Source organism: Anomaloglossus baeobatrachus, chromosome 6 (genome assembly GCF_048569485.1).
Source record: "Anomaloglossus baeobatrachus isolate aAnoBae1 chromosome 6, aAnoBae1.hap1, whole genome shotgun sequence".
Classification (NCBI taxonomy): Eukaryota; Metazoa; Chordata; class Amphibia; order Anura; family Aromobatidae; genus Anomaloglossus; species Anomaloglossus baeobatrachus.
The window spans coordinates 321,125,107-321,150,873 of record NC_134358.1 but is presented as its reverse complement, the minus strand read 5'-3'; the positions used below and the strand labels follow the sequence as shown (position 1 = coordinate 321,150,873).

Below are 25,767 nucleotides of genomic sequence, written 5' to 3'. Positions count from 1 at the left end.
AATAAGGATTTTACTACATAAACATTCAAGAGGGCTGTAGTGGAACAGTTGATGAAAAGATTACCCTCAGATCATGCTGGTGTCAGAGGTAGCGTGTCATCTCACGCAACAGGATTACAAGAGAGGGCTACGCATAGTAGGAGCAACACAGGCGGGGGACTAATGTGCCAAAACTGGTCCATTTCCCACAAACCATCAACTGCGAATCAGATAACGGTTGGGGGAACTATGACAAGGAGGGAACAGTTAAGTAAGATGGTGAGGGACTATGTAGGTGACCGTATCAGCGTGCTTTCAGAGTCTACTGTTCCCTTTAACTATTGGGTTTCCAAGCTCAACACTTGGCCAGACCTCACCTTTTACGCTTTGGAAGTGCTAGCTTGCACTGCTGCAAGTGTGTTGTCTGAGCATGTTTTCAGCTCAGCGGAGTCAATAATAACAGATAGTCGCACACGACTATCCACGGAAAGTGCAGACAGTTTGACAATTTTTTTTGCTGTTGTGAGCTGCTGGGAGTACCTTGTGATGCTGTGCTCCATGGTGTCTGAACCATTATCCCCTGGGGGAACTGAATTTTTTAAACTCCTTGGCATGTTATGCCCTTATGTTTATCCTACCAATTTTTTTTATAAAAAAAAGCTGTTGGGAGTACCTACTGATGCAGTGCTCCATGGTGTCTGAACCATTATCCCTTGGGGAAACTGAATTTTTTTAAATCCTCGGTGTTAGGTAGTGGAATAAAGCCTGAGTTCCAGAGTGAAACAACTGCCACTTTCATGGTGCTGCATGCTTCACTGTCAAATATGTCCCAAAAAAGGAGGTGTGAGACAGACACCAATATAATGTATAAGTTACAGCCCTTTCTAATCGAAAAAGAAGGAAAAATGTAAAAAACAAAACGTATGAACATATGCTAAAGTATTTTCTTTGGAAGGTCAGGGCTTGATTTGATGTTTTATTACAGTTATTAGGCACTAAAATCTGTTTCTTAGCAATTTCCCCTCTTTTACTTTGGTATGAGAGCTGTTCTGGCGACTACGTAAATGCCGCGTGCTGCTCTGACCATGTTATTCAAAGACACCAGAAATGCAATGAGGCACCTTCTACAGGCTGTGCCCATGCTGTATCAGCCTTTTCCCATCCATTTCGGCCTTTTCCTCAGTCACCACAGGTCACCGACAGGTCCGACGTAAAATTATTCTGGTTTCCCATAGACTTACATTGGTGGTCGAATATTCACCAATACTCGAATAGCGGAGAGGTATTCGTCGGATATTCATCGAATCAAATAATAGGGTATTCGATCATCCCTAGTAAGGATCTGTCTGGTCATACAGAGTCACAATGTTTAAGAGCATTTGAACTGAAAGCCTCTCATTAGCAGAAAGTATCAAAAGACTAGACTCACCTTTGGTGAGGAGCATGTTGTGTGGACAGAGGAGCAGTGGTCCACAGTTCATTTTAGTGATGAAAGCAAGTTTTATTTATTTTGATCTGATGAGAAACATGTTCATCGAAAAACTGTGTAAAGACTGAACCCAAAGTGTGTTAAGAAGTCAGGGAAAGGTGGTGGAGGAAGTGTCATGGTTTTGGGAATGTTTTCTGCAGCAGGAGTTGGACCTCTCATACAGCTACATAGTAGAGTGAATGTAAGTGTGTATCAGAACCTTCTACAACAACACGTGATTCCATACTTGCATTTATCAAACAATAAGCAAGCATTTTTCATGCAGGACAATGCCCCCTGTCACACAACAAAATGGGTAAAGCAGTTCCTTGAAACAGAAAACATTGAAATAATACAGTGGCCAGCCCAAAGTTTTGATCTAAACCCATTAGAAAACCTCTGGAAAATACTTGGTCAGAAAGTTATGGCCAAGAAACAAACAATAGTTAAAGAACTGTGGAAGAAGAGTGGACCAAAATCCCACCAGAGCAGTGTGAGAGACTAGTGATGTCCTGTGGCCGCAAATGTGCTGAAGTCATTCAAAGTAGAGCCTGTACACTTCCTACTGATTGGTGACTGTTGTTAGCTGCAGAAAATTTAGCTATAATCTTTCTCTGTGCTACAGACACTGTATTGTTCTATAATTTTGATCTCTAGTGTATATTAATACTGCTGATACAATTTTTAAATTGCATATATTTATTGAGAAACCATAATTCTCATTATCATATCTATAATTATCACTCACATAAAACTCATTATTCACAATGCTATATGAGTGTTTTTTAAAGAATTACGGTATGTAACGTATCTACACAGAGAATGTGCATGTCTCAAAATCAAGGATAAACAAAAACATATTTAGACATCATGCGAAAAGGAAAATCCCATTAAAAATCATAGAGCTATAAGTGATACGCTATAGCTATATTCACAACTGCATGGGAGGCTCTCTCAGATTCCCTTCATTTTGTCCACTGAAATTACGAGCGCCACGCTGAAAACCCAGCAGATTCCATCATTGTCATTGGCGTCCATCAAGTTCTGTTGGTTTGTGTCATATCTGGGTTCTGAATCTGACATATTTTTGGGGTTTCTGTTCTTATAATAGAGCAGAAATATAGAAATAATAGCACAGATATGAACAAAGCCAAAGGCTACATGCACACGTTTTTTGCCGCATTTTTGCCACATTTTTCGGTGCAGTTTTGTTGTCTCACTTTTGACTTCCCAGCAAGGTTTATGAGAATTCAGATTTGCTGTGCGCATGTTGCAGTTTTTTTGTCTGCAGTTTATTTGTCACAAAATTTTGACAAATACTCTGCAGTATGTTCTATCTGTATGTTTTGTCCTTGCGTTTCTCACTAGTGCTGGGAGGACTCGCAAATCAATCCCTTGCTGACTTGGAGTCGGCAGAGGATTGATTCCTGGTATCTGGCTGGATGTCGGTTTCTATATTATCTATGGAAACCAGAATCTGCCAAAAAGTTGTAGGAAGGGTCAAGTGCTTCTTACTTATCGATTCACCAGCGCAGCTATACTCTCAAACAGCCTCTCATTCGTCTTCCGGGCTGCTCATAAGGCTCGTCCATAATCACTGCTTCCCCCGCCCACCGGCATCTGTGATTGGTTGAAATCAGACGCGCCCCCCCATGCTGAGTGACAGCCTGTCTGATGTTTTCAGTCACAGACCTAGTCTGTGGGTCTCGTATAGTAAAAATAAATAAACAAAAAATTGGTTTAGGAGCACTCCATTTTATGATACCCAGCCCCGATAAAGACCTGACTAAGGGTTGCAGCACCCAACCGTGCGCTTATCTTTGCTGTGTATAAAAATAGTAGGAACTGCATGCAGCCTTTTTTTTATTATTGAAATAAATAATTTTAAAAACCTGCAGTCCCCTCAATTTTGATACTCAGCCAAGATAAAGCCAGACCACTGGGGGCTGGTATTCTCAGGCTGTGGAGACCCATGCTTATTGGGCACCCCCCAGCCTAAAAATAGCAGCCTGCAGCCATCCAGAATTGTCACATCCATTAGATGTGACAACCCCAGCACTTTACCCAACTCTTCCTGATTGCACTGGTGCAGTGGCAATCGGGGTAATAACTGGTTACTAACAGTCCATAGTTGCCAATAAGCCCTAGATTAGTAATGAGAGGTGTCTATAAGAACCCCCAATACTAGTCAATAAGTAAACAAATAATCACAAACATCTGAGTGACCCCCCCCCCCTGCCCAGGCCGGGACACCCCATTACTAATTTGTAAGTGAAAAGAAATAAACACAAACACTGAAAAAATCCTTTATTTCAAATAAAATACAAAAAAAATCTCTTTCACCACTTTATTAACACCCAAAACACCCCTGCAGGTCCGATGTAATCCACACGAGGATTTCAGCTCTGCTCCATCTGCATCACAGTGCGCGATCATGGTACATGACCGCATGCTGTAAATTCAGGCATAGGCTGAGCAGCGATGAGCGGTAATGTCACTCAGGTTATCCGTGGCCACAGCTTGGAGTTCCCACGGTCCTCCACATGTGACCGCAGGTAACCTGACCTCAGGGGACCTCAATGAACTCAGGTGAGATCACTGAAATAACCTGAGGTCAGGTTACCTACGATCACAGTGGAGGACCGTTGGAACTCCCAGTTGTGGCCACAGCTAAACTGACTGACGTCGACGCTCATCGCTGCTCAGTCTCTGCCATAATCTGTACCATGATCATGTTTTGTGATTCAGATGTAGCATAGCTGTAATCGTCATGGGACCTTCTGTGGATTACGTCGGACCGGCAGGGGTGTGTTGGGGGTTTATAAAGTGGCGAAAGATCGTGTTTTTGTAATTTATTTTTTAAAAAAAGCATTTTTTCAGTGTTTGTGTTTATTTCTTTTCACTTACAGATTAGTAATGGGGTGTCACGGACCGGGCTGGGGGGGGGTCACTCAGATGTCCCTCCGCTCAGTTGCAACACTGTCTGTGATGAAACCACACCTCCCAGCCTCACCCTGATGTCTCTAATATGTCGGGGTCACGCGAGACGACCTCATCACTTCCGCCAACATGCGACGTCCCGTGCCCCCAAGGGGTACGTAAGGTCTGCTTGGAACAATGTAGCACTGACACCTCCTGTCCCTGCAGGCACAGAGAGGCTCGAGAATGGGAATCGAGTAGCCTGCGCAACCTCTGGCATGGCACTCAGCTTTCCCACAACCCCGACAGGCCAACAGAAACTTTCCATTAGTCCAAGTGGAAGAGAATTCTGCCAGTCCGGTACAGTGCAGTAGACTGCCACCAATTCCTTGTTAGATATAGGCATATAGGCCTGGTCTGTTAACAGGACAATATCGGACCAGAAACCAACCCAGGTAGCGTGTAAAACTAAGCTGAACTCACAGACATGGGATTCAGGTATTGAGATAAAAGAACAGCCCAAGATTAAATTATATATATTTAATTGCACACTAGATAATACACTATATACTAGATGGGATTTACAGAATATATATATATCAGAGGTACAGGTACAGATAAGGCCTCTGCCACACTCACGTGAATTTCACGCACGTGCCGAGAGACACGTATTTTCCCTGCGTGTTGCGTGCAGGTAAGTACGTGTCTCTGGTACGTGCGTGACACGTGTGTTCTACGTGTGCTATCCGCGATAGCACACGTAGAATCAGTAATTATTATACTCACCTGGTCCTCCCTGCTGTCCGCGCTGCTGTCCGTGGTGCTGATCCGCGGTCTCCAGCCCTCCTGTCTCCCCGCTGCTGCTGCTGCCAGGCAGTGAAGTGAATATTCTATGAGATTAATGAGCGGCGGTCGGCAGCAAGAGGCAGCAGCGGCAGAGACAGGAGGGCTGGAGAAGGTGAGTTAATGTTTTTTATTTTTTTCCCTGACATGTGTGTTTACTCCGGCGCGTGTCACACGGGACCGCATCCACACTACACCCGTGTGGTACGGGTGCGGGCCGTGTAACACCCGTGCTGCCGGAGAAAACACTGACATGTCAGCGCTTTGAAAATCGCACACACGTACAAACGCACACGGACACACGTTCCGTGTGGTTTTACGTGTGTGTGCCTGCTACAATAGGGTAGCATTGGTTAAAGTGTCTCCGTGCCGCCGGTACGTGTAAAAAATGACAAACACGTGCCGGCAGCACGGATGTGTGGCACAGGCCTAAGACATAGTTACAAACAGATATACAGATGGATCAGTTACCTTGTTCCTTTGTGATTAAGCCTTGTGCTGGCTTGCACAGGGGGACGCTGTGGAGCCACACGTTTCCTGGAACTTTTCACATGTCTACCACATGTGGCCACGCAGATAATAATACCCACAAGATGTCCACTCTGATTTTTAAGAACCTATGTTCCCCCTATATCCCATCCCCCTTGTGACCTAAGACTGAGCTGGCCATGGGTGTGCGTCATCCCTTCCAGGGAAAACATAGATTTTCAGTTTTCCTCATATCACTGCCTCTGAGTATCTCACATGGAAGATATGAATATATTTGCCACCAGGATCTTATCTATCCATAGATAGGAAATATGATAGGTCTGTGGGCTTCCTTATTAATTATTGATAGCCATGCATGTCTCATCATTTAGCGGAAATATATGGGACGTGCATTGTGCTGTCAGGAATCTGAAAATATGTCTATCTTATTTGTGGGGATGACACACTCCCGGAAATTGAAACTCTTTTAACCTCTCCGTCCAGTCTGGAGTTTTAATAGAAATTCAGTTGTAAAACTTGTAAGAACCTGACTTGCCTGCCCACCCTTCCTTATGGTCATCAGGAGGCTTGCTTATGCTCAGGAACTGTCCTAATTGGATTTGTCACCTCACCGTTTGCTGATTTCTGGCAACTCAGGATGTGTGTTAATGGAATGTAACAGCTGGTTGATAGGTATGACTATCATAATCCTCCCCATATTTCTCAGAATAATCCTCACATGGGGGGTCTCATAGATGCCTCCCAGTACTAATCTAGGGCATACTGGCAGCTATGAGCTGACATTAGCCCCTTAGCACATTTGCCACCGCACCAGGGCCATCGGAAATAGCCAGGTAAAGTGCTGGGGATGTCGCATCTAATGGATGCAACAATTCTGGGTCCCTGCAGGCTGCTAATTTTAGGTTGGGGGTGCCCAATAAGCATGGGTCCTCCCCAGGCTGAGAATACCACTGATCGCTTTATTTTTTTTTCCTTATTTTTACTTTATTTTTTTATTTCCCGAGTGCCCGATGCGGATCAATACCCGGAATCCCTTGAGAATTGTGGCCTGGGCCCGGCACTCGGGTGCCTTTGAACCCACAGGATCGGACTTTACAGTCTAGTCTGCCCATCACTATTTTTCCCAAAAAAAGGCATCATATCGGAATTGCCAAAAACGGAACAAAAATGCACCATTATTACAAGCATTTTTTTTTTACATTTCCAGGCTCCCTGGGACAAGGTGCAATTTTGATGTATCAAAGGTGCAGTTTTTTTGTTACAACAAAACTGCACCATGCGTATGTAGCCCAAGACAAAGTATAAAAGAGTTAGCACTAATAACTCTGCTATCTCGACTATAGCATATTTATTAGAAGAAAAAGAATGATTCTGCCCACACACCTGAGGTCCCACTCTGAAAGCAGCTTCCATCTGTGCTTTGATTATATTGCACTTCATGTGCTCAGAAGCAGATGAAGGTGGAGATAACGGAGAGTGAAGAGGCATTTCATGTAATTTCTTTTCTTCCCCCTGTATTTAAAAAGGCATAGTAAATGTGCATTACATAAAAACTTCAATGATACATTGCAGAATTGAGATGTTCTCTATCATATCTACTTTGTTTTCATTTAATTTATCCCAGACATAAGAATATTTAACTCTTTAATACTATATATTACTTAATAATAAGAATATAATATTTTTTATTTATATAGTGCCAACATATTTCACAGCACTTCACAACTCAGAGGGGACATGTACAGACAATATGAGACATTAAGAAAATTCACCAGATACCAAGAGGAGTGAGGGCCCTGCTCACAAGCTAACAATCTATGAGGAAATAGGAGGCACAAGAGGTAAATGGAAATAAAACCTTGTCATTCATGGTCCAGCCATCAATATATTAGGGGATTCAAATATAGCTGCATCAACCGGTCTCTAGCCAGAATTTATACACATACAGATACATAGAGTAAAAAAAGTACATGAAGAGGAATGTAACCAGAAGATACAGGGCACCAGAATTGGAAGAAAAATTTGTAAGGGTATGTGCGCAAACTGCAGTTTTGTTTCTCCAGTGAAAAATGCAGTCTGGCAGAAAAATGCACCTCTACCTGGAAAAACTAATCAAAAAAAGGTCAGTTTTTGCTGTGTTATTGGTAATGCATTTTTTAAAGGAGAAACAAAATATGATATTATAGTATAATTGATAGATAGCTAAAATAGATAAATAGATAGAAAAAAAATAGAAAGAATGGATAAGCTTTGTGCGCACGCTGCAACTTTTTTGACCACAAAGATACAGAATTTTTATCTTGTGGTGACCACAAAGATGCAGCGTTTTTATCTTTGTGGTGACTACAAAGAGCAGTGCTTTTGGCCTAAAAAAATGCAGGAGTCCTCCATCTGTCAGGCCTCTACTGAAGTGAGCCGCGGCATTAGCGCTGACGTCACTCAGGTGATGAACGGTGACACCGCAAATCACATGAGTGATGTCCCCGCTGATCTCACGGCTCACTTTAGTTGCAGCCTGATATACGGTCACAAGTGGAGGACTCCAGTTGTCACTGTACATCACCTGACTGAAGTCACCGCTGATCTCGTGCGACTCACTTCAGCCGCGGCTTGATATGCGGTAACAGATGGAGGACTCCAGTCAGGTAATGTGCAATGATAGCTGGAGTCCTCCACCTGTTACCACAAATCCAGCCGCGACTGAAGTGAGCCGCGTGAGATGAGCGGTGACTTCAGTCAGGTGATGTGTGGTGACAGCTGAAGTCACCGCTGATCCCGCACGGCTCACTTCACTTGCGGCCTGACCCTCACAACGCGCAGTCATGTTCTATGGCTGCTCAATGTGATTGTCAGTTGTAGTAGAGCTGGATGCGTTGTGGGACCTCGTGTGGATTATGTCGGAAATGGAGGGGTGTTTTAGGGGTTAATAAAATGATGAAAGAGGGGGCTTTTTTGTTTTTATTTCAAATAAAGGATTTTTTGGGTGATTGAGGGGGTGTCTCATAGAAGCCTGCCACAACTAAGCTAGGACTTAGTGGCAGCTATGGGCTGCTGCCATTAACCCCTTATTACCCCGATTGCCACTGCTCCAGGGCAATGAGGATGAGCCGGGAAAAGTCCCAGGACTGTCGCATCTAATGAATGTGGCAATTCCGGGCGGTTGCTGGCTGATATTTTTAGGCTGGTAGGGCTCCCAATAACGTGGGTCTCCCCAGCCTGAGAATACAAGCCCCCAGCTGTGAGACTTTATCTTGGCTGGTTATCAAAATTGGAGGGACCGCACGTCGTTTGTTTTAAATTATTTATTTAATATACTGTACGATATACACCCGCCCACCGGCATCTGTGATTGGCTGTAATCAGACAACTGTCACTCACTATGGGGGCGGGTCTGCCTGCAACCAATCACAGCCACCGGTAAGCAGGGAAGGAGTGAATATATTATGAATATGTTATGAGCCTAATGAGTGGCAGGCTCTGGAAGATGAAAGAGCTGTCGCGGCAGCAGTGTGACAGCAGTGTGACGGTGAGTATGAAGCGCTTGCTCCTACCCATTTTATATGGGGAGCAGTATCTGGCCAAATACCAGTGATCAATCCCCTCTAGGCAGAAAAACGCACCAAAACGCATGTAAAACAACAACCTGCGTTTTTCATTGCAGTTTTCCACCCTCATTGAATTCAATGGGTGAAAAACACAGTGAAAAACGCCAAAAGAATTGTTATGCTGCATTTTTGTGATCATCACAAAGACGCAGCCAAAAAAAACTGCAACGTGTGGACAGCAAAAATGAAATCTCATAGACTTTTCTGAGGAAGGAAATTCATGCAGTTTTGAGACCAAAACTGCATCTAAAAAATATGCAAAAACGCAGCAAAAAACACATGCACGTGCACATAGCCATAGAAAGAACATATAGAATAGATAGAAAGAAAGAACATATAGAATAGATAGAAAGAAAGAAATAACAGAATAGCTCTATAGACAGAGCAATAGCTAGCTTGGCCAGCTGTTTTTTTTAAATTATTTTTTGGTTAATCTGCGGGCTGCAACCCTCAGCTGTCTGGTGTACTTTGACTAGTTATGAAAAATAGAGGGGATCCCACACTTTTTTTTTAAATTATTTGATTTATTTTAAACAAAAAAATGATGTGGGGGGGTCATTTTTTTAAAACCAGCCAAGGTGCAGCAGACAACTGTGGGCTGATATTAATAGGGTGGGAAAGGCCATGGTTATTTGTCCCTTTCCAGGTAACAATAGCATCCCACTGCCACCCCAGAAGTGCCGCATCCATTAGATGCGCTAATTCTGGCGCTGGACCCGACTCTTCCCGTTGCCCTGGTGCGGTGGCAATCATGTAATAAGAAATTAATAGCAGTCCATAGCTGCCACTAAGTCCTAGATTAGTGATGGCAGGTGTTATGAGACACCCCCTCATCACTAATCTGTAAATGAAAGTAAGCAAACACCCGAAAAATCCTTCATTTGAAATAAAAGACAAAAAAAGCACCATCTTTCAACACTTTATTAACCCCCAAAACACCATTGCAGGTCTGAAGCCATCCACACGAGATTCCACGACGCTTCCAGCACTGCTACATGTAGCGCTCACAGCGAGCGGCCATAGAAGATGACGGCCGGCTGTGAGCTCCATGCTGCAACTGAAGTGAGTCGCGCTATCAGCGGTGACATCACTCAGATGATTTCTGGTCACAGCTGGAGTCCTCCAACTGTGACAGTGAGTCGCCCTCATTAGCGCGGCAGCGGTCGCCTCTGGGACACTGCTTGCTCTGGGACTTTTGTTTAGGAACCCTTCTGGCAACAGGTATGTCAAGTCATTTACTTCTGAGTCGTGTCGCCACTCTCAGTTTGTGGTCAGGGTGATGGGTGACCGCCACTGCAGTTTAACGAGTTCTCGCAACAGTCCTTGCGGGCGCATTTCTTTAACGTTACTTTAACTGGTAACAAACATTCTTAAAGAATTTTACTGGAAACACATTTGCAAATTACACAGACCTCCTCCTCTCAAGACCAGGGCTCTTTCTCTCAGTGCTCTGGAACCTGGAGATTGACCTTGGAGCATTTTGGGCATATTGGGTGTGCTGTGGAGCGTCCTCCTGTGGTGACAGCAATGGGCACTGGGGTGGTGTAGCAGGGATGGAACCTGGGTCCACCATGGTTTCCCTTGGACATTGCACCATGTCCAAGGCAAACCAACCTCTCTCTCCCTTATGTCTGGTGAACTCCACCACAATCCCCCATGTACAGATTGTGACCAGGGTGACCCCTTTGCAGGTGGGACTGCACATCCCGACGGGACACGAAGATGCCCTCCTTGACCCCAGCCTCCACTATAAAGCCGTACCCCATTCTACGGTTGAACTCGTCAACTACCCCATGGTGGATGGGGCCTCTGGCCTGGTGTCTGGCTCGCCACAGGGTCTGCTTCTCCTGCAGATCCCTGGCCTCCACCTGCTCTCTCTCTGGGGTAGGCTGCACAAGGGGGTGTCTTGACCTCACACGCCGCTGTCCTCTGCGAGCTGGTCGCTGCATCACCATCACCTGGTCGTCTGCAGGCTCCCAGGTGACATACATGCTGGGCATATAGGCAGCCAGCTCTTCCTCTTCGGCAGGGAATACTCCAACCTCCTCCGGTTGTTTGGGGAGCGTTGGCGTAGCCTCCAGGCCTCCCCATCTCTTTGTGGGTGCTGTATCCTCCTCCGGTTGATCTGGCAGCAGCTCCGGGGATGAGCTCTCATCGGCCGGGCATGGTGATGGATCCCTCTCTAGCAGAGAGGGTGCTGGGACCGCTTCAGGTCGGTATGGCGGCTTAGGAACCAGGTGCATGTCTACCAGGTGCGCGGGGAACTGAGCCTCCAGCTCTCTCCATCATTTCTCTGTCCGCTTCATGCCGGGGCATAAGAGGCGTTGCGGCCTGCTCTGATCTGGCCGGGAGAAGAGGCATTGCGGCCTGGTCTGGTCTGGCCGGGAGAAGAGGCGTTGTGGCCTGGTCTGGTCTGGCCGGGATATGAGGCGTTGCGGCCTGGCCTGGTCGGGCCGCGGGCATCGCATCGAGCACCGCACCGGACATCACGTCGGGCATCGCAGCGGGCGTCACATCGGCCTCTGGTGACAACGCCGGTGGAGTCAGCACACCCGATCGGGCAGGGGCAGTGTGGGACTCACCCAGGGTTAGGCCGGAGGTATCCCGCAGCAGGGTCGCTATCGCCGGTGATGACTCCGAATGGGCGTGGGCGGCACCTCCAGACGGGCACCCGCTGCAGGTTTCTTATGGCCAACACCATCTCCTTCTTCCACGCGGCTATCTCCCGCCTGCTCCGCTCTTCCATGCTGTCGGCTTTTCTTTCAACTTCATCCTCCAGTTCAGCAGCAGTCAAAGGCCTGGTCCACCCCAGCTCCTCGCGGTCGCCTCCCGTAGACGCCATCTTGACTCTCTTGTTGGTTAACAGGTTCTTCTCACACACATTACTCAATTTCGCTTCTTCTACCAGACTGGAACATTCCCGCCGTCTAGGGACAGATCCGCCCCCATCCTCTCCTCTCGCGGGGCCAGAGCGCTTCAGGAGTTCTAGGACAGCCACACCTCTTCGTGGGCGGTACTCTCCTTCTGCGCAGGCTGCAGTCTTCAAATTCGCGCACTTTTGCAATGTCAATATGGCGGCGGTCCAAATTTTCTGATCAGACCTCCAAGGCACCCTGTCACCTGTCTTAACAGGTGTAGTCCTTATCCTGTTCGTGACGCCAGATGAGTCGCCCTCAGCAGGACGGCAGCGGTCACCTCTGGGACACTGCTGGGACTTCTCTTTAGGGACCCTTCTGGCAACAGGTATGTCAAGTCATTTACTTCTGAGTCGTGACGCCACTCTCAGTTTGTGGTCAGGGTGATGGCTGACCACCCCTGCAGTTTAACGAGCGTCTGGGGCTGATGGTGTCTGCAGTCTGGTGGTATAGCCTTCCGAGAGTGAGGCTGGCCCCAGGGGCTCGAGTGTATGTGTGTAGAACAACAGGTCGCAGAAGAACTCAGTCTCAGCCAAAGTGTCTTGCAACTGGTTTTTACTCACTTTCAAATGCTTCAAGTGGTACCCGGGCAATGCTGAGATACACCAAAAGAGAACCAGGTATCCTGCAGGCTGGTATAGGGGTAACTGCTGGCTCGCCTTCCTAGCACTTCTTGTTTCGGACAACCCCTGACTTAAAGTACCGTGGGATTCATCCAGGGAAGTCGCAGCTGCCTTTTCTCCCCTTTCTGGCCCGTTTTCTGGCAGCATGGACCAAGGTGGATAGCTCCGGCTCAATCCTCCTTATGGGCCCCCTCGTTGCTGCTGATGCTCGGACTCTGTTTTGGTTGGTGTGGGACTTGTTGTCCACCTCACCGGCAGGTTTAGCAGACCACTAAATGGATGTCTGGCTATAGGGACCTGTTCCCCGTGCGTGCCTAGCCCTCCAGAGTCTCCGTACATGACCGGCTGACTTCTCTTCCTCAGCGTCTTTCTGTCCGACTTCTGGTGACCGTACTCCCCCGCCAACAGCCACTACACGTGCAGGGTCTGACTAGTGTGTCCGCTCTCCTGCGTCTCCATTTCAGACTCGGCTTACTCCTCTCCTACTCCTTCTCAGACTGACTGACTGCCACTGCAACCTAGTTTCCAGCTTCTCTACCTCACCACTAGCTGAGATGTGGAGGCCACGCCCCCTCCTACCTATGGTAGTGCAGGGAGCACAGCTGTGATGTCAGGGGTTCACCCAAGTTCATTCTGACACCCTGTGGCTGCAACTAAGGCCAGAGTCACACTTGCGAGGGACTCTCACAAGTCTTGCATTGCATCACCCGGCATGGCTGTATGCTCTCCTGACAGGAGCAGGTCGGCTGCATGTATTTCTATGCAGCTGCACGCTCATGTCCAGAGAGCGTCAGGCTGTGCCGAGTGATGCAGTGAAAGTCGGGTGTCGTGGCAGTGACATCACAGATTCTGAGAGCCTGTGGCTGACTAACCTGAGTGATGTCGCGCTGATCGCGTGGCTCACTTCAGTCACTCTGGTGATTTGCTGTCACACCTGGAGTTCTCCACCTGTGACAGAAAATCAGGCCGCAAGTGAAGTAAGCCGCAGGTGGAGGACTCACCTGAGTTAATCACCTCAACTTACAGTGGGCAGTCATGCTCTATGGCCGCTCGCTGTGATTATCAGATGTAGCAGTGGTGGAAGCGTTGTAGGATCTCGTATGGATTATGTTGGACCTGGAAGGGTTAATAAAGTGGTAAAAGAGGGTGCTTCTTTGGCTTTTATTTCAAATAAAGGATTTTTATGGTAATTGTATTTATTTACCTTCACTTACAGATTAATGACTCATAGACATCAGTAACCTATGACTTAGTGGCAGCTATGGCCTATTATTAACTCCTTATTACCCCGACTGCCACTGCACCAGAGCAATCGGGAAGAGAAAAGTGCAAGGACTGTCGCATCTAATGGATGCGGCAATTCCGGGCAGCTGCAGGCTGATATTTTTTAGCTAGGGGGCAGCCTTATAACCATAGGCCTCCCCAATCTGAGAATACCAGCCTCCAGCTGCGAGACTTTATTTTGGCTGGGTATCAAAATTGAGGGGACCAAATGCCATTTCTTTCAAATGATTTATTTATTTCACTGTACGATATAGACCCGCCCACCGGCGTCTGTGATTGGTTGCAGTCAGACAGCTGTCAGTCAGCGTGAGGGCGCGTCTGACTGCAACCAATCACAGTCGCCGGTGGGCTGGAGAAGCAGTGAATATGTATGAGCTTAATGAGCGGCTGGCTCGGGAAGAACAAAGAGCTGTGGCGAGAGCAGTGTGACAGCTGCCTCGGTGATCGGTGAGTATGATGCGCTTGTTCCTACCCCTTTGCGTCAAATTCTAATCCCCATGGACTTTATATGGGGACCAGCATCTGACCAGATACCGTGGATCAATGCCCTGCATACCCCAAGTCAGCGAGGAATTGATCTGCCAGTCCTCCAAAACGCAGGGACAAAATGCAGAAAAACACAGGTAAAAAGCAATGAAACTCAAAGAATTAGTTACCTGTGTTTGTCCCTGTGTTTTTTCAAGACTTCATTGAAGTCAATAGGTAAAAAACGCAGGGAAAATGCAGAAAGAAGTGACATGCTGCTTCTTTTTTCTGCACCCAAATTTGCAGGCAAAAAAAAAGCAATGTGCTCACAGCCTTTCTGAATTCTCATAGACTGTGCTGGGGAAGGACTGAATGCAGTTTAGGACAACAAACTGCACCCAAAAATGCGGAAAAAACGTTGCAAAAAAGCGTAAAAAAATGCAGTGTGCGCACAGGGCCTGAAGGGCAGAATTGGAATAATTAGATGAGTGAGGTGAAGTGATAGGCTAGTCTAAAGAAATGCATTTTTAGGGCCTGCTTAAAACTGTAGATGTTGGGAATTAATTGAATTATCAAAGCAGGTAAGTATGGGACCAAGGCAGGTAAGCCTCTATCTCCATAGTGGAGAAACGGGATTTCCACAGGTAAATCCGCAGGAACAATTGACATGCAGTTATGTGTGGCCGAGGGACATCCGCAGCATATTCCACAACCGCACATTCCGCAGCATGGACACAGACACTCCCCATGTCCCATAGGGTAACATGGGGAGTGTCTGTACTTGCTGAAACCTGCGGATTTATCTGGAAAATCCAGATAAATCCGCAGGTTTTCCGCGGCAAAATCCGCAGGGGCAAGCTCCCATGGGCACATAGCCTAAAGGGAAGCAAACTCGGGACTACAGAACAGGAGAAAGACTTGGGTATTCTGATTACAAATAAGCTGAGCAGCAGCACTCAATGTCAAGCAGCAGCTGCAAAAGCAAACAAGAAGACATCGCTTGAAACGTGTGTCAGGGTTTAGCGGTATACAGGATCTATGACCAATTTAAAGGTATAGTGCCCCCATACTATTTTTATACATTAGATCTATTTACGGTATATCTATTTGGCATTTTTTAAGCCTGGGGAATACCTTCTCACTTACATAAACATCTGGATATATATAACTATCCATCATTAAAATATAGTCATTGCACTAAGCACTTTGTTATATATAACTATTTATTATTAGAATATGGTCATTGCACTAGGCACTTTATAACCTGATAATCCGCAGCTAACATTTGGGAACTTGATCCAGTCCAGTATTTATTCCTTATTTTTATTATGTACATGATGTTTTTAACGGTTAAAGAATAAAAAAAAATGTATGTTTTATATTATGAATTTGTCACTATTCCCTTTATCTGAATCTTTCTGGGTTCTTATTAGGGGTTTTTGATCTTTATGTATTATAGTGGCATTATACGGAATATTTTGATTGTTTAAGATTTAGGGTATATAAAAAGAGAGATTAGATCTTGTGATCCCAACGTATTGTTACCCCTCTATAAATCACTTGTAAGGCCACATCTGGAATATGGGATCCAGCTTAGGCTCCACATTTTAAAAAGGATATTAAGAAGATAGAGTCAGTTCAAAGGCGGGCAACTAGACTATTACAAGGAATGGAAGGCCTCCCATATGATGAGAGGTTGAAAAAGTTAGATATGTTTATCTTAGAAAAAAGACGTCTCAGAGAAGATGTCATTTATATGTATAAATACATGTGTGGTCAATATAAAGGACTGGCACATGACTTATTCCTTCCAAAGACAGTACTAAGGACCAGGGGGCACTCACTGCGAGTGGAAGAAAAGCGATTCCGACAGCTAAATAGGAAAGGGTTCTTTACAGTTAGAGCAGTCAGACTGTGGAATACCCTAACACAAGAGGTATTAATGGCAGATATTATAACGGCTTTTAAAACAGGGCTGGATGATTTCCTCAGTACACAATATTGTTGGTTATATATGAATTAATGACAAAATATATAATTGATGGAGGAAGGTTGAACTAGATGGACCTAGGTCTTTTTTCAACCTATGTAACTCTGTAACTATATGTAACTATGTAACTATCTTAGTGTTTGATACTTGAACTGAGCAGATCGGACGCTTGGATGGGTTTGATTTGTATAATAAGTATAATGCAAGTCAATGGGAAATTCGAGCATTTTTCTATAAACCTCCCCGAGGAGGGCTAGGGAGGCCATAAAATTGTCAAAATGTATGGAAACAGGAAATTGGGATGAGAACAGCATGGAGAAGACACCTGGACACATCTATAACTCCCAGGTCACTGCTGAGAACAATGTTGTCAAAGTATTAAGCCCCTTTTACGGACTGCCAATAAAAAATACAAAACTGAAGAGGAAATAGATTTTACAAAAATAAAAGCTAAGAAACATTCTTTTCTGTGTAATGACTTGCATATAAGGCAAAAAAATAAACAAAACAAAAACACCTTCCCCACCCTTTAGGCTATGTTCACACGTAACATTTTTTTGCTACGTTTTTGTACTTTCTCCGGGCAATCAATGTTGAAAAAATGTGTCAAAAAAAAAGCTGCAAAAACACTGAAAATGTTGACATCCTGCTTCTTTCAAAAACGTAGCAGGTTTCCATTTCAGTCAGGAAAAAAAATCATGTAATTAACTTTATGAATTCTCCTAGTTTTTGCTGATGCTGTAAAAATCAACTTTTAAATTGCATAAAACTCATGAAAAAATGCTTCAAAAATGCAAAGTGTAAACATAGCCTTAATAACTGGTCTGTCTTTCATTGTATTTCACTATTACCTATGACTACATTAAATGACATAGTAGATAGAGAAATAAAACTATAACCACTGGTAGTCACCGGTAAATGTAATGGTAACACTTTACTACCTTTTCTGGGCATGTGGCGTTTGTGATATGGTCAGACATATCCTTTTCAATTTAGAAAAGAGAGACTCTAAACCTCACAAAGCCTATGCAGACAATGGAAGAAGCGCAAAAAATTAGAAGGAAGAGGGACTTTTATACATTCTGTATTACACATAAAGGATGGCCTCATACACATTCTGTGAACATGTTAAGTAGTGGGAATCATAGACACCTAAAACGTATGTACTAAGTGCAAGGGCTACAAAAATTAGAAAGAGGGACTGCAATAAACCCCGGAAGACATATGGAGTAGGGCCTCAGAAAATATTTTTTTTTACATTATTAAGGAGTGGGACTCCTTGACTAGTAAAGCCTATGCACTATATGCAAAGGCTGTAAAAAGTTAGCAGGGACTGCAATACGCACTGGAAGATACGTAGAGGAGGGCCTCAGAATACACTTTTTTCCCATTAATGAGTAGGACCTCTTGACTAGTAAAGCCTATGCAGTATGTGAAAGGGCTGCCAAAAATGAAAAGGAGGGACTCATGGATAGGGACTCGTGACAGATAGGTCTCTTTAATGAGCAGGGTCTATTTGTGCTCCTGCAGAAGGCGCAGTTTCAACTGGTCCACAGCCTTAGCCTCTGCGTGCACCATCAGTAACTCTTCAACTTAGCCATCCCTTACCGCATGCGTGCGTTGGGCATATAAAATTAGGTAGATGATATATGCCTGCAAATCTTTATGGGATTAATAGGGAACAGAATAGTTGTAGCCCCAAGAAAGTACTTTTGATTTTAAGTTGCAGCAGCAAGGACTGTAAAGCTGTAATCAGTGCCTATATGCCTGTAATCCAAATGTATCCCTCCTTCAGAAGCTCTCCCTACACTGAATGAAACAGTGCTATTAACAGGGAATAGAATAAATGTAGCCCTAATAAGGGACTTTTGGTTTTAGGGTGCAGGAGCAATTACTGTCAGGCTATAATAATTCCCTATATGCCCGTAATCTTTACCTATTCCTCCTCTATCAGCTCTCCCTACACTAAATGCAGTAGTATTAATAGAGAACAGAATAGATGTAGCCTTGACAAAAGACTTTTGGTTTTAGGGTACAGCAGCAAAGACTGTAAGGCAATAATCCGTACCTATATGCCTCTAATCCTAACCTATCCCTCCTCCAGCAGTTTATGTGAACTCTTATACCAAGTCAAACCATGGTGAAATTCGCCAAAGGTTAGTAAAAGAGTGCATACTACAATGTATTTGTAATCCTGAGTTAAAACCATTCATACACATAAACAATGAAACACCAAAGTACAGGATTATCACAGAGTCAAAATAAATGTATAGTGCATAAGTTGTATCTACTAGTGGTGCAAGCACTGAAATGCTTGAGTGCTTGGTTTACAAATCAAGCAGGTTGAATGCTTGGAAGTGCTCAATTCGAGTACCGAGCATAATAGAAGTGAGTGGGAAACTCGAGCATTACCAGCTGCAGTCTCCAGAAACTCTAAAGCGGGCTTTACACGCTGCGACATGGCTAGCATCGGCTAGCAATGTTGAGCGCAATAGCACCCGCCCCCCGTCGTACGTGCGATATTGTGTGATCGCTGCCGTAGCGAACATTATTGCTACGGCAGCGTCACACGCACATACCTGTGCAGCGATGTTGCTATGACCGCCGAACAATCCCTCCCTCAAAGGGGAGGTGCGTTTGGCGTCATAACGACGTCATTGTGGCGTCACTAAGCAGCCGGCTAATAGAAGCGGAGGGGTGGATATGAGCGGGACGTAACATCCCGCCCACCTCCTTCCTTCCACATTGCAGGTGGACGAAGGTAAGGAGATGTTCGTCATTCCTGCGGTGTCACACACAGCGATGTGTGGTGCCGCAGGAACGACAAAGAACATCGCTAATAAGCAATTAACGATTTTTTGATTCAGGACGACCTCTACGTGGCGAATGATTTTGGCCACTTTTGCGATTGGCTAAGGTCGCTCGTACGTGTCACATGCTGCGATGTCGTTAACGTTGCCGGATGTGCGTCACAATCACCATGACCCCGATGATAATACGTTAACGATATTGTAGCGTGTAAAGCCCGCTTACGACCTTTCATGATGTTATTATGACCTTGTAACCAGTCACGTGTCTGGTAAGTGTCATCAGACTTACTGCGGGCTCTTAGTCTATACTTATGGTCTGTTCTCCCAGCACAGCAGCAGGTAGCAGCCATTACTTGTGACATTCCACACACCCTCTACTACCACCTATTCTGTAAACTGTCAGCGTGTGCGCTCTACAAATGTTCCCACCTGGAAAAAATAGCTGCTCCCTTAGTTCCATTCGCTGAATTTCCTGAGTAGAACAGAGTGAGCAGTTATTTTTTCTGGTTGAGAACATTTGTAGAGTGCACACACTGGCACTGTACGGAGAAGGTGGTAGTGAAGGGTGCATGGAAGGTCACACATGATGACTGCCACCTCCTGCTGTGCTAGAACAGGAGCACAGCAAGTCTGATGACGTTTCAAACACATGTGACTGGTCACATGGTCATATAGTAAGACGTTCACCGCACTCTCCAGAAAATTTTCATGCAAATTTTGAATTTATTAAAATAGACAGTTGGTGGACAGTAGAAGGCAAGGGAATTAGCGACAACTGTTGTTGTTGTCGCTAATCTCCTTGCCTTCTACTGTTCACCAACTGTCTATTTGAAAAAATTCACAATTTGCATGAAAATTTTCTGGAGAGTGCGGTGAACTTCTTACTATATACTACAAGGGAATCCTTATCCCGTCTACCAGCACCCCGTGATACACTTGGTTTTGTGCACACTAATTGTTTATTACTATGGCCACATGGTCATGGCATCATGAAAGGTCTTGGAGTTTCTGGAGACCACCGCTGGTAATGCTCAAGTTTCCCATTCACATTGTTATTATATTATTATTATGCTATTATGCTCGGTACTCAAATCGAGCACTTCTGAGAGTGTGACCTGCGCAATGCAAATGCTGAGGACTCAAGAAATGTAGTGATGGCTGCCTCCTGCTGCGGATGGCTGAAGAGGAGCGTGGTGTCCGGAATCTGTGTCTGGCTTCTGCTTCAGAAAATAAATAGAGGGAGATTTTTTTCTCCTCCTGGAATGGGAACTGGATTGAGTATCAAGCGTACCCGAGCATATGATCAATCGAGTACAGAGTAATGCCAATGAGCATCACCTGCCCATTGAGGTTGAGATATATTTTAACTGTAGGAAAAAATCTGCTTTGTTGCTGAGAAGTAGTAAAAGATGAAACAGAGTGCTAAAAGAAACAAAAAAACAGATAAATGTAAATAATCTGGGATATGGTTTAGTGATGTTTCCCTCGGTTGCTATCCAGAACCCGGGCTGAGCCTCCTGCTCCAAGCCACGGGCCCACAAAAAGAGAGAAACACTAACTCCTGTTGTCAGTGCTAGATGTTATCCCAAGCTGTGCCCAGGAAGGTTCTGCTGTAAGTATGTTAGTTGCACCTACTTCTACCCCATGTGGTGCTGTGGCGCCCTGGACAAGCCAGGTCGTCACAGGTACTGCAACAACACACCCCACACCCCGGCTAGGCACATCTAGGTCAAACAAAAATCCTTGTTGCCTCCCTCCAGGGGCTGATGTCCACACCAGGGGGTGGAGCCAGGCGGTTGGCCTCACCCACCGAGGAGTTCACAGTCCTGGAGGCGGGAAAAGGAGAAGTCAGATTAGTTGAAGAGTTTGAGGAGTGGAGAAGTGAAGTGGTAGTAGAGCAGCCTGATGGTGTCCGGGTGCGTGGCCCGGGCACATACAGCAAGGTTGGCAGACGGTGGTGACCGTCTGCAGGAGAGGCTGATTGTAGCAAACCGTAAGGACCGGGGACGGGCGGTGGCCCGACGGTACCGGATCGGGGAGCGAAGAGAAGCCATCACCATTCGGCAGGGCTTACGGACCCCGACCAGACTTGGAGTCGCCGTAAAACCAGTCAAATCCGTTAGCGAAGGGAACCTCCGGGGTTTCCCAGCAGTCAAGACCCGATTGAAGGCAACAGCTCAAACCGTGAAGGGAAATACAGTCACCGCCAAGGCTACAGTTCTCAGGGCCAGAGCCTGCGGGCAAAAGGGGCTCCCTCAGCCTCTATCCAAGCTGGGGAGCGGGTTACCGGTGGGAAGCCACCAGAACCGAGAACATAACACAGGTGCAGGGAAAGGCAGTCACCACCAACCTACCGGGAGAAAAAAACCACCGCGGCCATCTGTGGGACCCGTCCATCCAGCCGTTTGTTTTACCGGAGACTTTGCATTCATCATTGGCTGAGTGAGTACCATTATGTTCGTGCGGCACCTCGCTGCCCCCGCGACCCTGCACCTCACCAGGCCCCGTAACCCGCCTGCCATCCCTCCCTCACCGGGCCCCAGGACAACCAACCCCCCTACTAAGGAGGGGAAAAACAACATCCAAGCTGCTCCCTGTCATCGCTCCCGGGATCCCCGTCCAGAGCAGCGGTGGTGTCACAACCTCACCACAACTGTGGGTGGCGTCACAGACAATAAAACCCCAAAACCATTCCCCTTTTCACTCACGGACGAGGAGTGTCGCTCGAGTCCCCGGGATCCGGCCCACCGCTCGAGCGGCAGCAGCAGCAGCCGAACCCGAGCAGTGGGTGAGCGCAGCGTCCCCTCCCCGCCCGCGACAACTTGGCATCACGAACAGGATCTTACCGCTCTGCCGTCTGGTAGAGGTGCGTCTTGTGACCGCCGGAGGTGTCCGGCCGACAATTTTGAGAAGCCGCCATCTTGGGCGCGAAAAATCCCCACTCGAGCGTCTTCCCGAGCAGTGGAGGCGCGAAAACCGAAACCCCGCCCCTGTAGAGGAGGAGCCGGAAAAAGACTAAGGGGGACGGAAACAAGATGTCTGCACCCGACAGAGCCGCTGGAGGAGCGGCGGTCGCAGCCGCAGTGGCACCCGTGGATGGGAATGGGCCTGCCCAGGTCCCGGCCGCACTGGCGGGGGGCACCGTGGCCCCAGCTCTCGCTCAGGTGATGCCGTTCTCCTTGCCCTATGTGCCCAGAGCTACCTGGCTGCCGCAGTACGATGGGAAACCTGACACGTTGCAGGTCTTCCGGAAGAAGCTTAGCCCGCTACTAGAACTGCACCCCTATCTGATAATCAACGTGCAGCGGTAGTGCTGGCGCAGCTAACCAGCGCGGTTGAGCAGGAGGCAGAGACCTGGGCTGAGGGGGACCGGTCCTCTATAGCCACCATCTTTGAGAAGCTACAAACTGCCTTCGAGACCCGTACCGAAGCCGAGCTGCGGATGCAGTTTTATCAATGCCGGCAACGGCCCACGGATAGCATTCGGGATTACGCCTTACATCTGCAAACCGCCCTCCGCACCCTGAAGCGGGTAGACACCATCAACGATGCGGATAGCAACAAAATGTTAGTGGAGCAGTTTGTACAGGGAATGAGGTCCTCGGAGGACCGCAAACAACTCCGGCTGTGGGTCCTAGAACACCCTGATGTGGACTTTGCCGTGTTAAAGGAACGGGCCATTAAAGCTCTGCAGCCCCCAGCATCGGAAGTCCCTGAGGCCGCCCCATGGCCAGCTGAGACGGCTCCCGTCATGGTGGCCCCTGTCCTCCCAACGCCTCCGGTACCTGCATCCCCAAGCGGAATGATGGAGGAACTGGCTGCCCAAGTCCGCCGCATGGATGGGGACCTCGCAAAGATCCTCGCCGCATTCCAGCCTCCGACCAGGTCCCAGCCCCCGGGGAAGATGCAGCTCGCCGACAGTCCCGAGGACGTATCCTGGATGCAGCAGAGAAGGGCCAATGACTCACGGTATGGACCTCCAATTTATTACAGGTGCAGGAAGCCCGGCCACTACTCCCGACGGTGCCCGTTAAACAGGAAACCCCTGGGGCCACGGGCCAATCCTCAGGAGTAGAACCCAGTGGCCCCCTCGACTGGCGGGACCAGTACATCGGAGCCCGGCCCATCATCCCCCTGGCAGTGGACGGCATTCCGCTGATGGCTCTCCTGGACACTGGATCTCAGGTAACCACAATACCATACACACTGTTTCAACGGTATTGGGGAAAGGACGAACTAGCCCCCCCAGATGGCAGTATGACACTGATTGCCACTGATGGACTACCATTGACCTAAGTAGGGTACAAACAAGTGGCTATGACTGTGGGACGAGCTGAGCTGCAACACTAGGGTTTGATTGTGATAATGAATGAACCAGTGATCATAACCCGAAGGTAGTGCTAGGGACTAATGTGATGGAGCACTGTATGAGTGATGTGCTGACCCTACTGCAGCAGCTGGCCGCCACAGCGGCGGGGAGCCGACAGAGAGCTGTGCAGCGTGAGATCCGGGCCCTGATGTATCGCCAGCATGTGAACTTGACAGGAGGAGAAATTGGAGGGGTGAGAGTGATGGATGCGGCCCCTTTGATTGTGCCTCCCAGGAGTGAGATGATGATTTGGTGTAGGGCAGCGGTAGGTCCCCAAGGGCGAGACTACCCCGCCATGATAGAGCCCATGCCCTCCGACCACTGGCCCCCAGTAATGGCCGCCCGAGGGGTGGTAGACGTCAAGAAAGGGAGAGTGCCCGTACGGGTGTTGAACTGTGGGGAGGAAGAGGTTAGGCTTCCCTGGTACGCTACCCTTGCCAAGTTGCTCACTCTAGATCCACACACCATCCATGAGGCCATTCCCCCGATCTCACCGCCCACTGCCAGTTCTCAGCCATCCCTGGGGGAGTTAGACGAGTGGTGTCGGGAGCTACACGTCGGCACTGATGATACTCCCACACATCACAAGGAAGGGGTATACCGGGTGGTACAGGAGTATGAGCGAGTTTTTAGCAAACATCCTCTAGATTTTGGGCAGATTAAAGGGGTCCAACACCACATCCCTACTGGTGAACACCCCCCTATTAAAGAGAGATACAGACCTATTCCTCCCGCACACTACCAATGCGCCAAAGACATGTTGAGGAACATGAAGGAGGCAGGGGTTATTAGGGACAGCTGTAGTCCCTGGGCCGCTCCGTTGGTGCTGGTTAAGAAGAAGGATGGCACCATGCGGATGTGTGTGGATTACCGGAAGATTAACCAGATAACGCATAAGGATGTTTACCCTCTGCCCAGTATTGAAGAGTCCCTGGCAGCGCTGAGAACCGCTAACTACTTCTCCACCCTTAACCTCACCAGTGGGTACTGGCAGGTGGCCATGGCGCCTGAAGACCGAGAGAAGACTGCCTTCGCCACTCCTATGGGACTCTGTGAGTTCAACAGCATGCCGTTCGGGCTGTGCAATGTCCCCGTCGCCGTAAAACCGGTCAAATCCATTAGCGAAGGGAACCTCCGGGGTTTCCCAGCAGTCAAGACCCGATTGAAGGCAACAGCTCAAACCGTGAAGGGAAATACAGTCACCGCCAAGGCTACAGTTCCCAGGGCCAGAGCCTGTGGGCAAAAGGGGCTCCCTCAGCCTCCATCCAAGCTGGGGAGCGGGTTACCGGTGGGAAGCCACCAGAACCGAGAACATAACACAGGTGCAGGGAAAGGCAGTCACCACCAACCTACCGGGAGAAAAAACCACCGCGGCCGTTTGTGGGACCCGTCCATCCAGCCGTTTGTTTTACCGGAGACTTTGCATTTATCATTGGCTGAGTGAGTACCACTGTGCCGTGCGGCACCACGCTGCCCCCGCGACACTGCACCTCACCAGGCCCCGTAACCCACCTGCCATCCCTCCCTCACTGGGCCCCGGGACAACCAACCCCCCTACCCACGGAGGGGAAAAACAACATCCAAGCTGCTCCCTGTCATCGCTCCCGGGATCCCCGTCCAGAGCAGCGGTGGTGTCACAACATCACCACAACCGTGGGTGGCGTCACGGACAATAAATCCCCCAAACCATTCCCCTTTTCACTCATGGGCGAGGAGCGCCGCTCGAGTCCCAGGGATCCGGCCCACCGCTCGAGCCACCACCGAGCAGCGAGCGGAGCAGCAGCAGCAGCCGGACCCGAGCAGTGGGTGAGCACAGCGTCCCCTCCCTGCCCGCGACAGTGCCCTTCCCCAGTGGTTGTCCTAGCAACTGGGAAAGTCCCATGCTTTGTGATGGCTAATTCCCCTGTCTGCCCTAGTCCAACCCTGTGTGAGTAAGCACCTACTGTTGTTTGTGTATGTTTTGTGAAGGCACCGGCAGGTTAACCCCCTCCTGACCCGGGATAGATAT

The 25,767-nt window shown here is 47.7% G+C and overlaps 1 protein-coding gene across 1 annotated transcript in view; it reads right to left on the bottom strand.

Annotated features, from left to right (window-relative positions):
* The window catches only part of LOC142243911 (band 4.1-like protein 4B), a 321,122-nt gene extending 308,977 nt beyond the window's left edge, over positions 1–12,145 (bottom strand). Inside the window, exons 1-2 of the mRNA XM_075316107.1 lie at positions 11,961–12,145; positions 7,082–7,111 (exon numbers count right to left, since the gene is read on the bottom strand). Coding sequence (XP_075172222.1) covers positions 7,082–7,111; positions 11,961–12,145 — 215 coding nt within the window. The remainder of the gene's footprint in view (positions 1–7,081; positions 7,112–11,960) is intronic.
* Between the last annotated feature and the right edge of the window lie 13,622 nt (positions 12,146–25,767).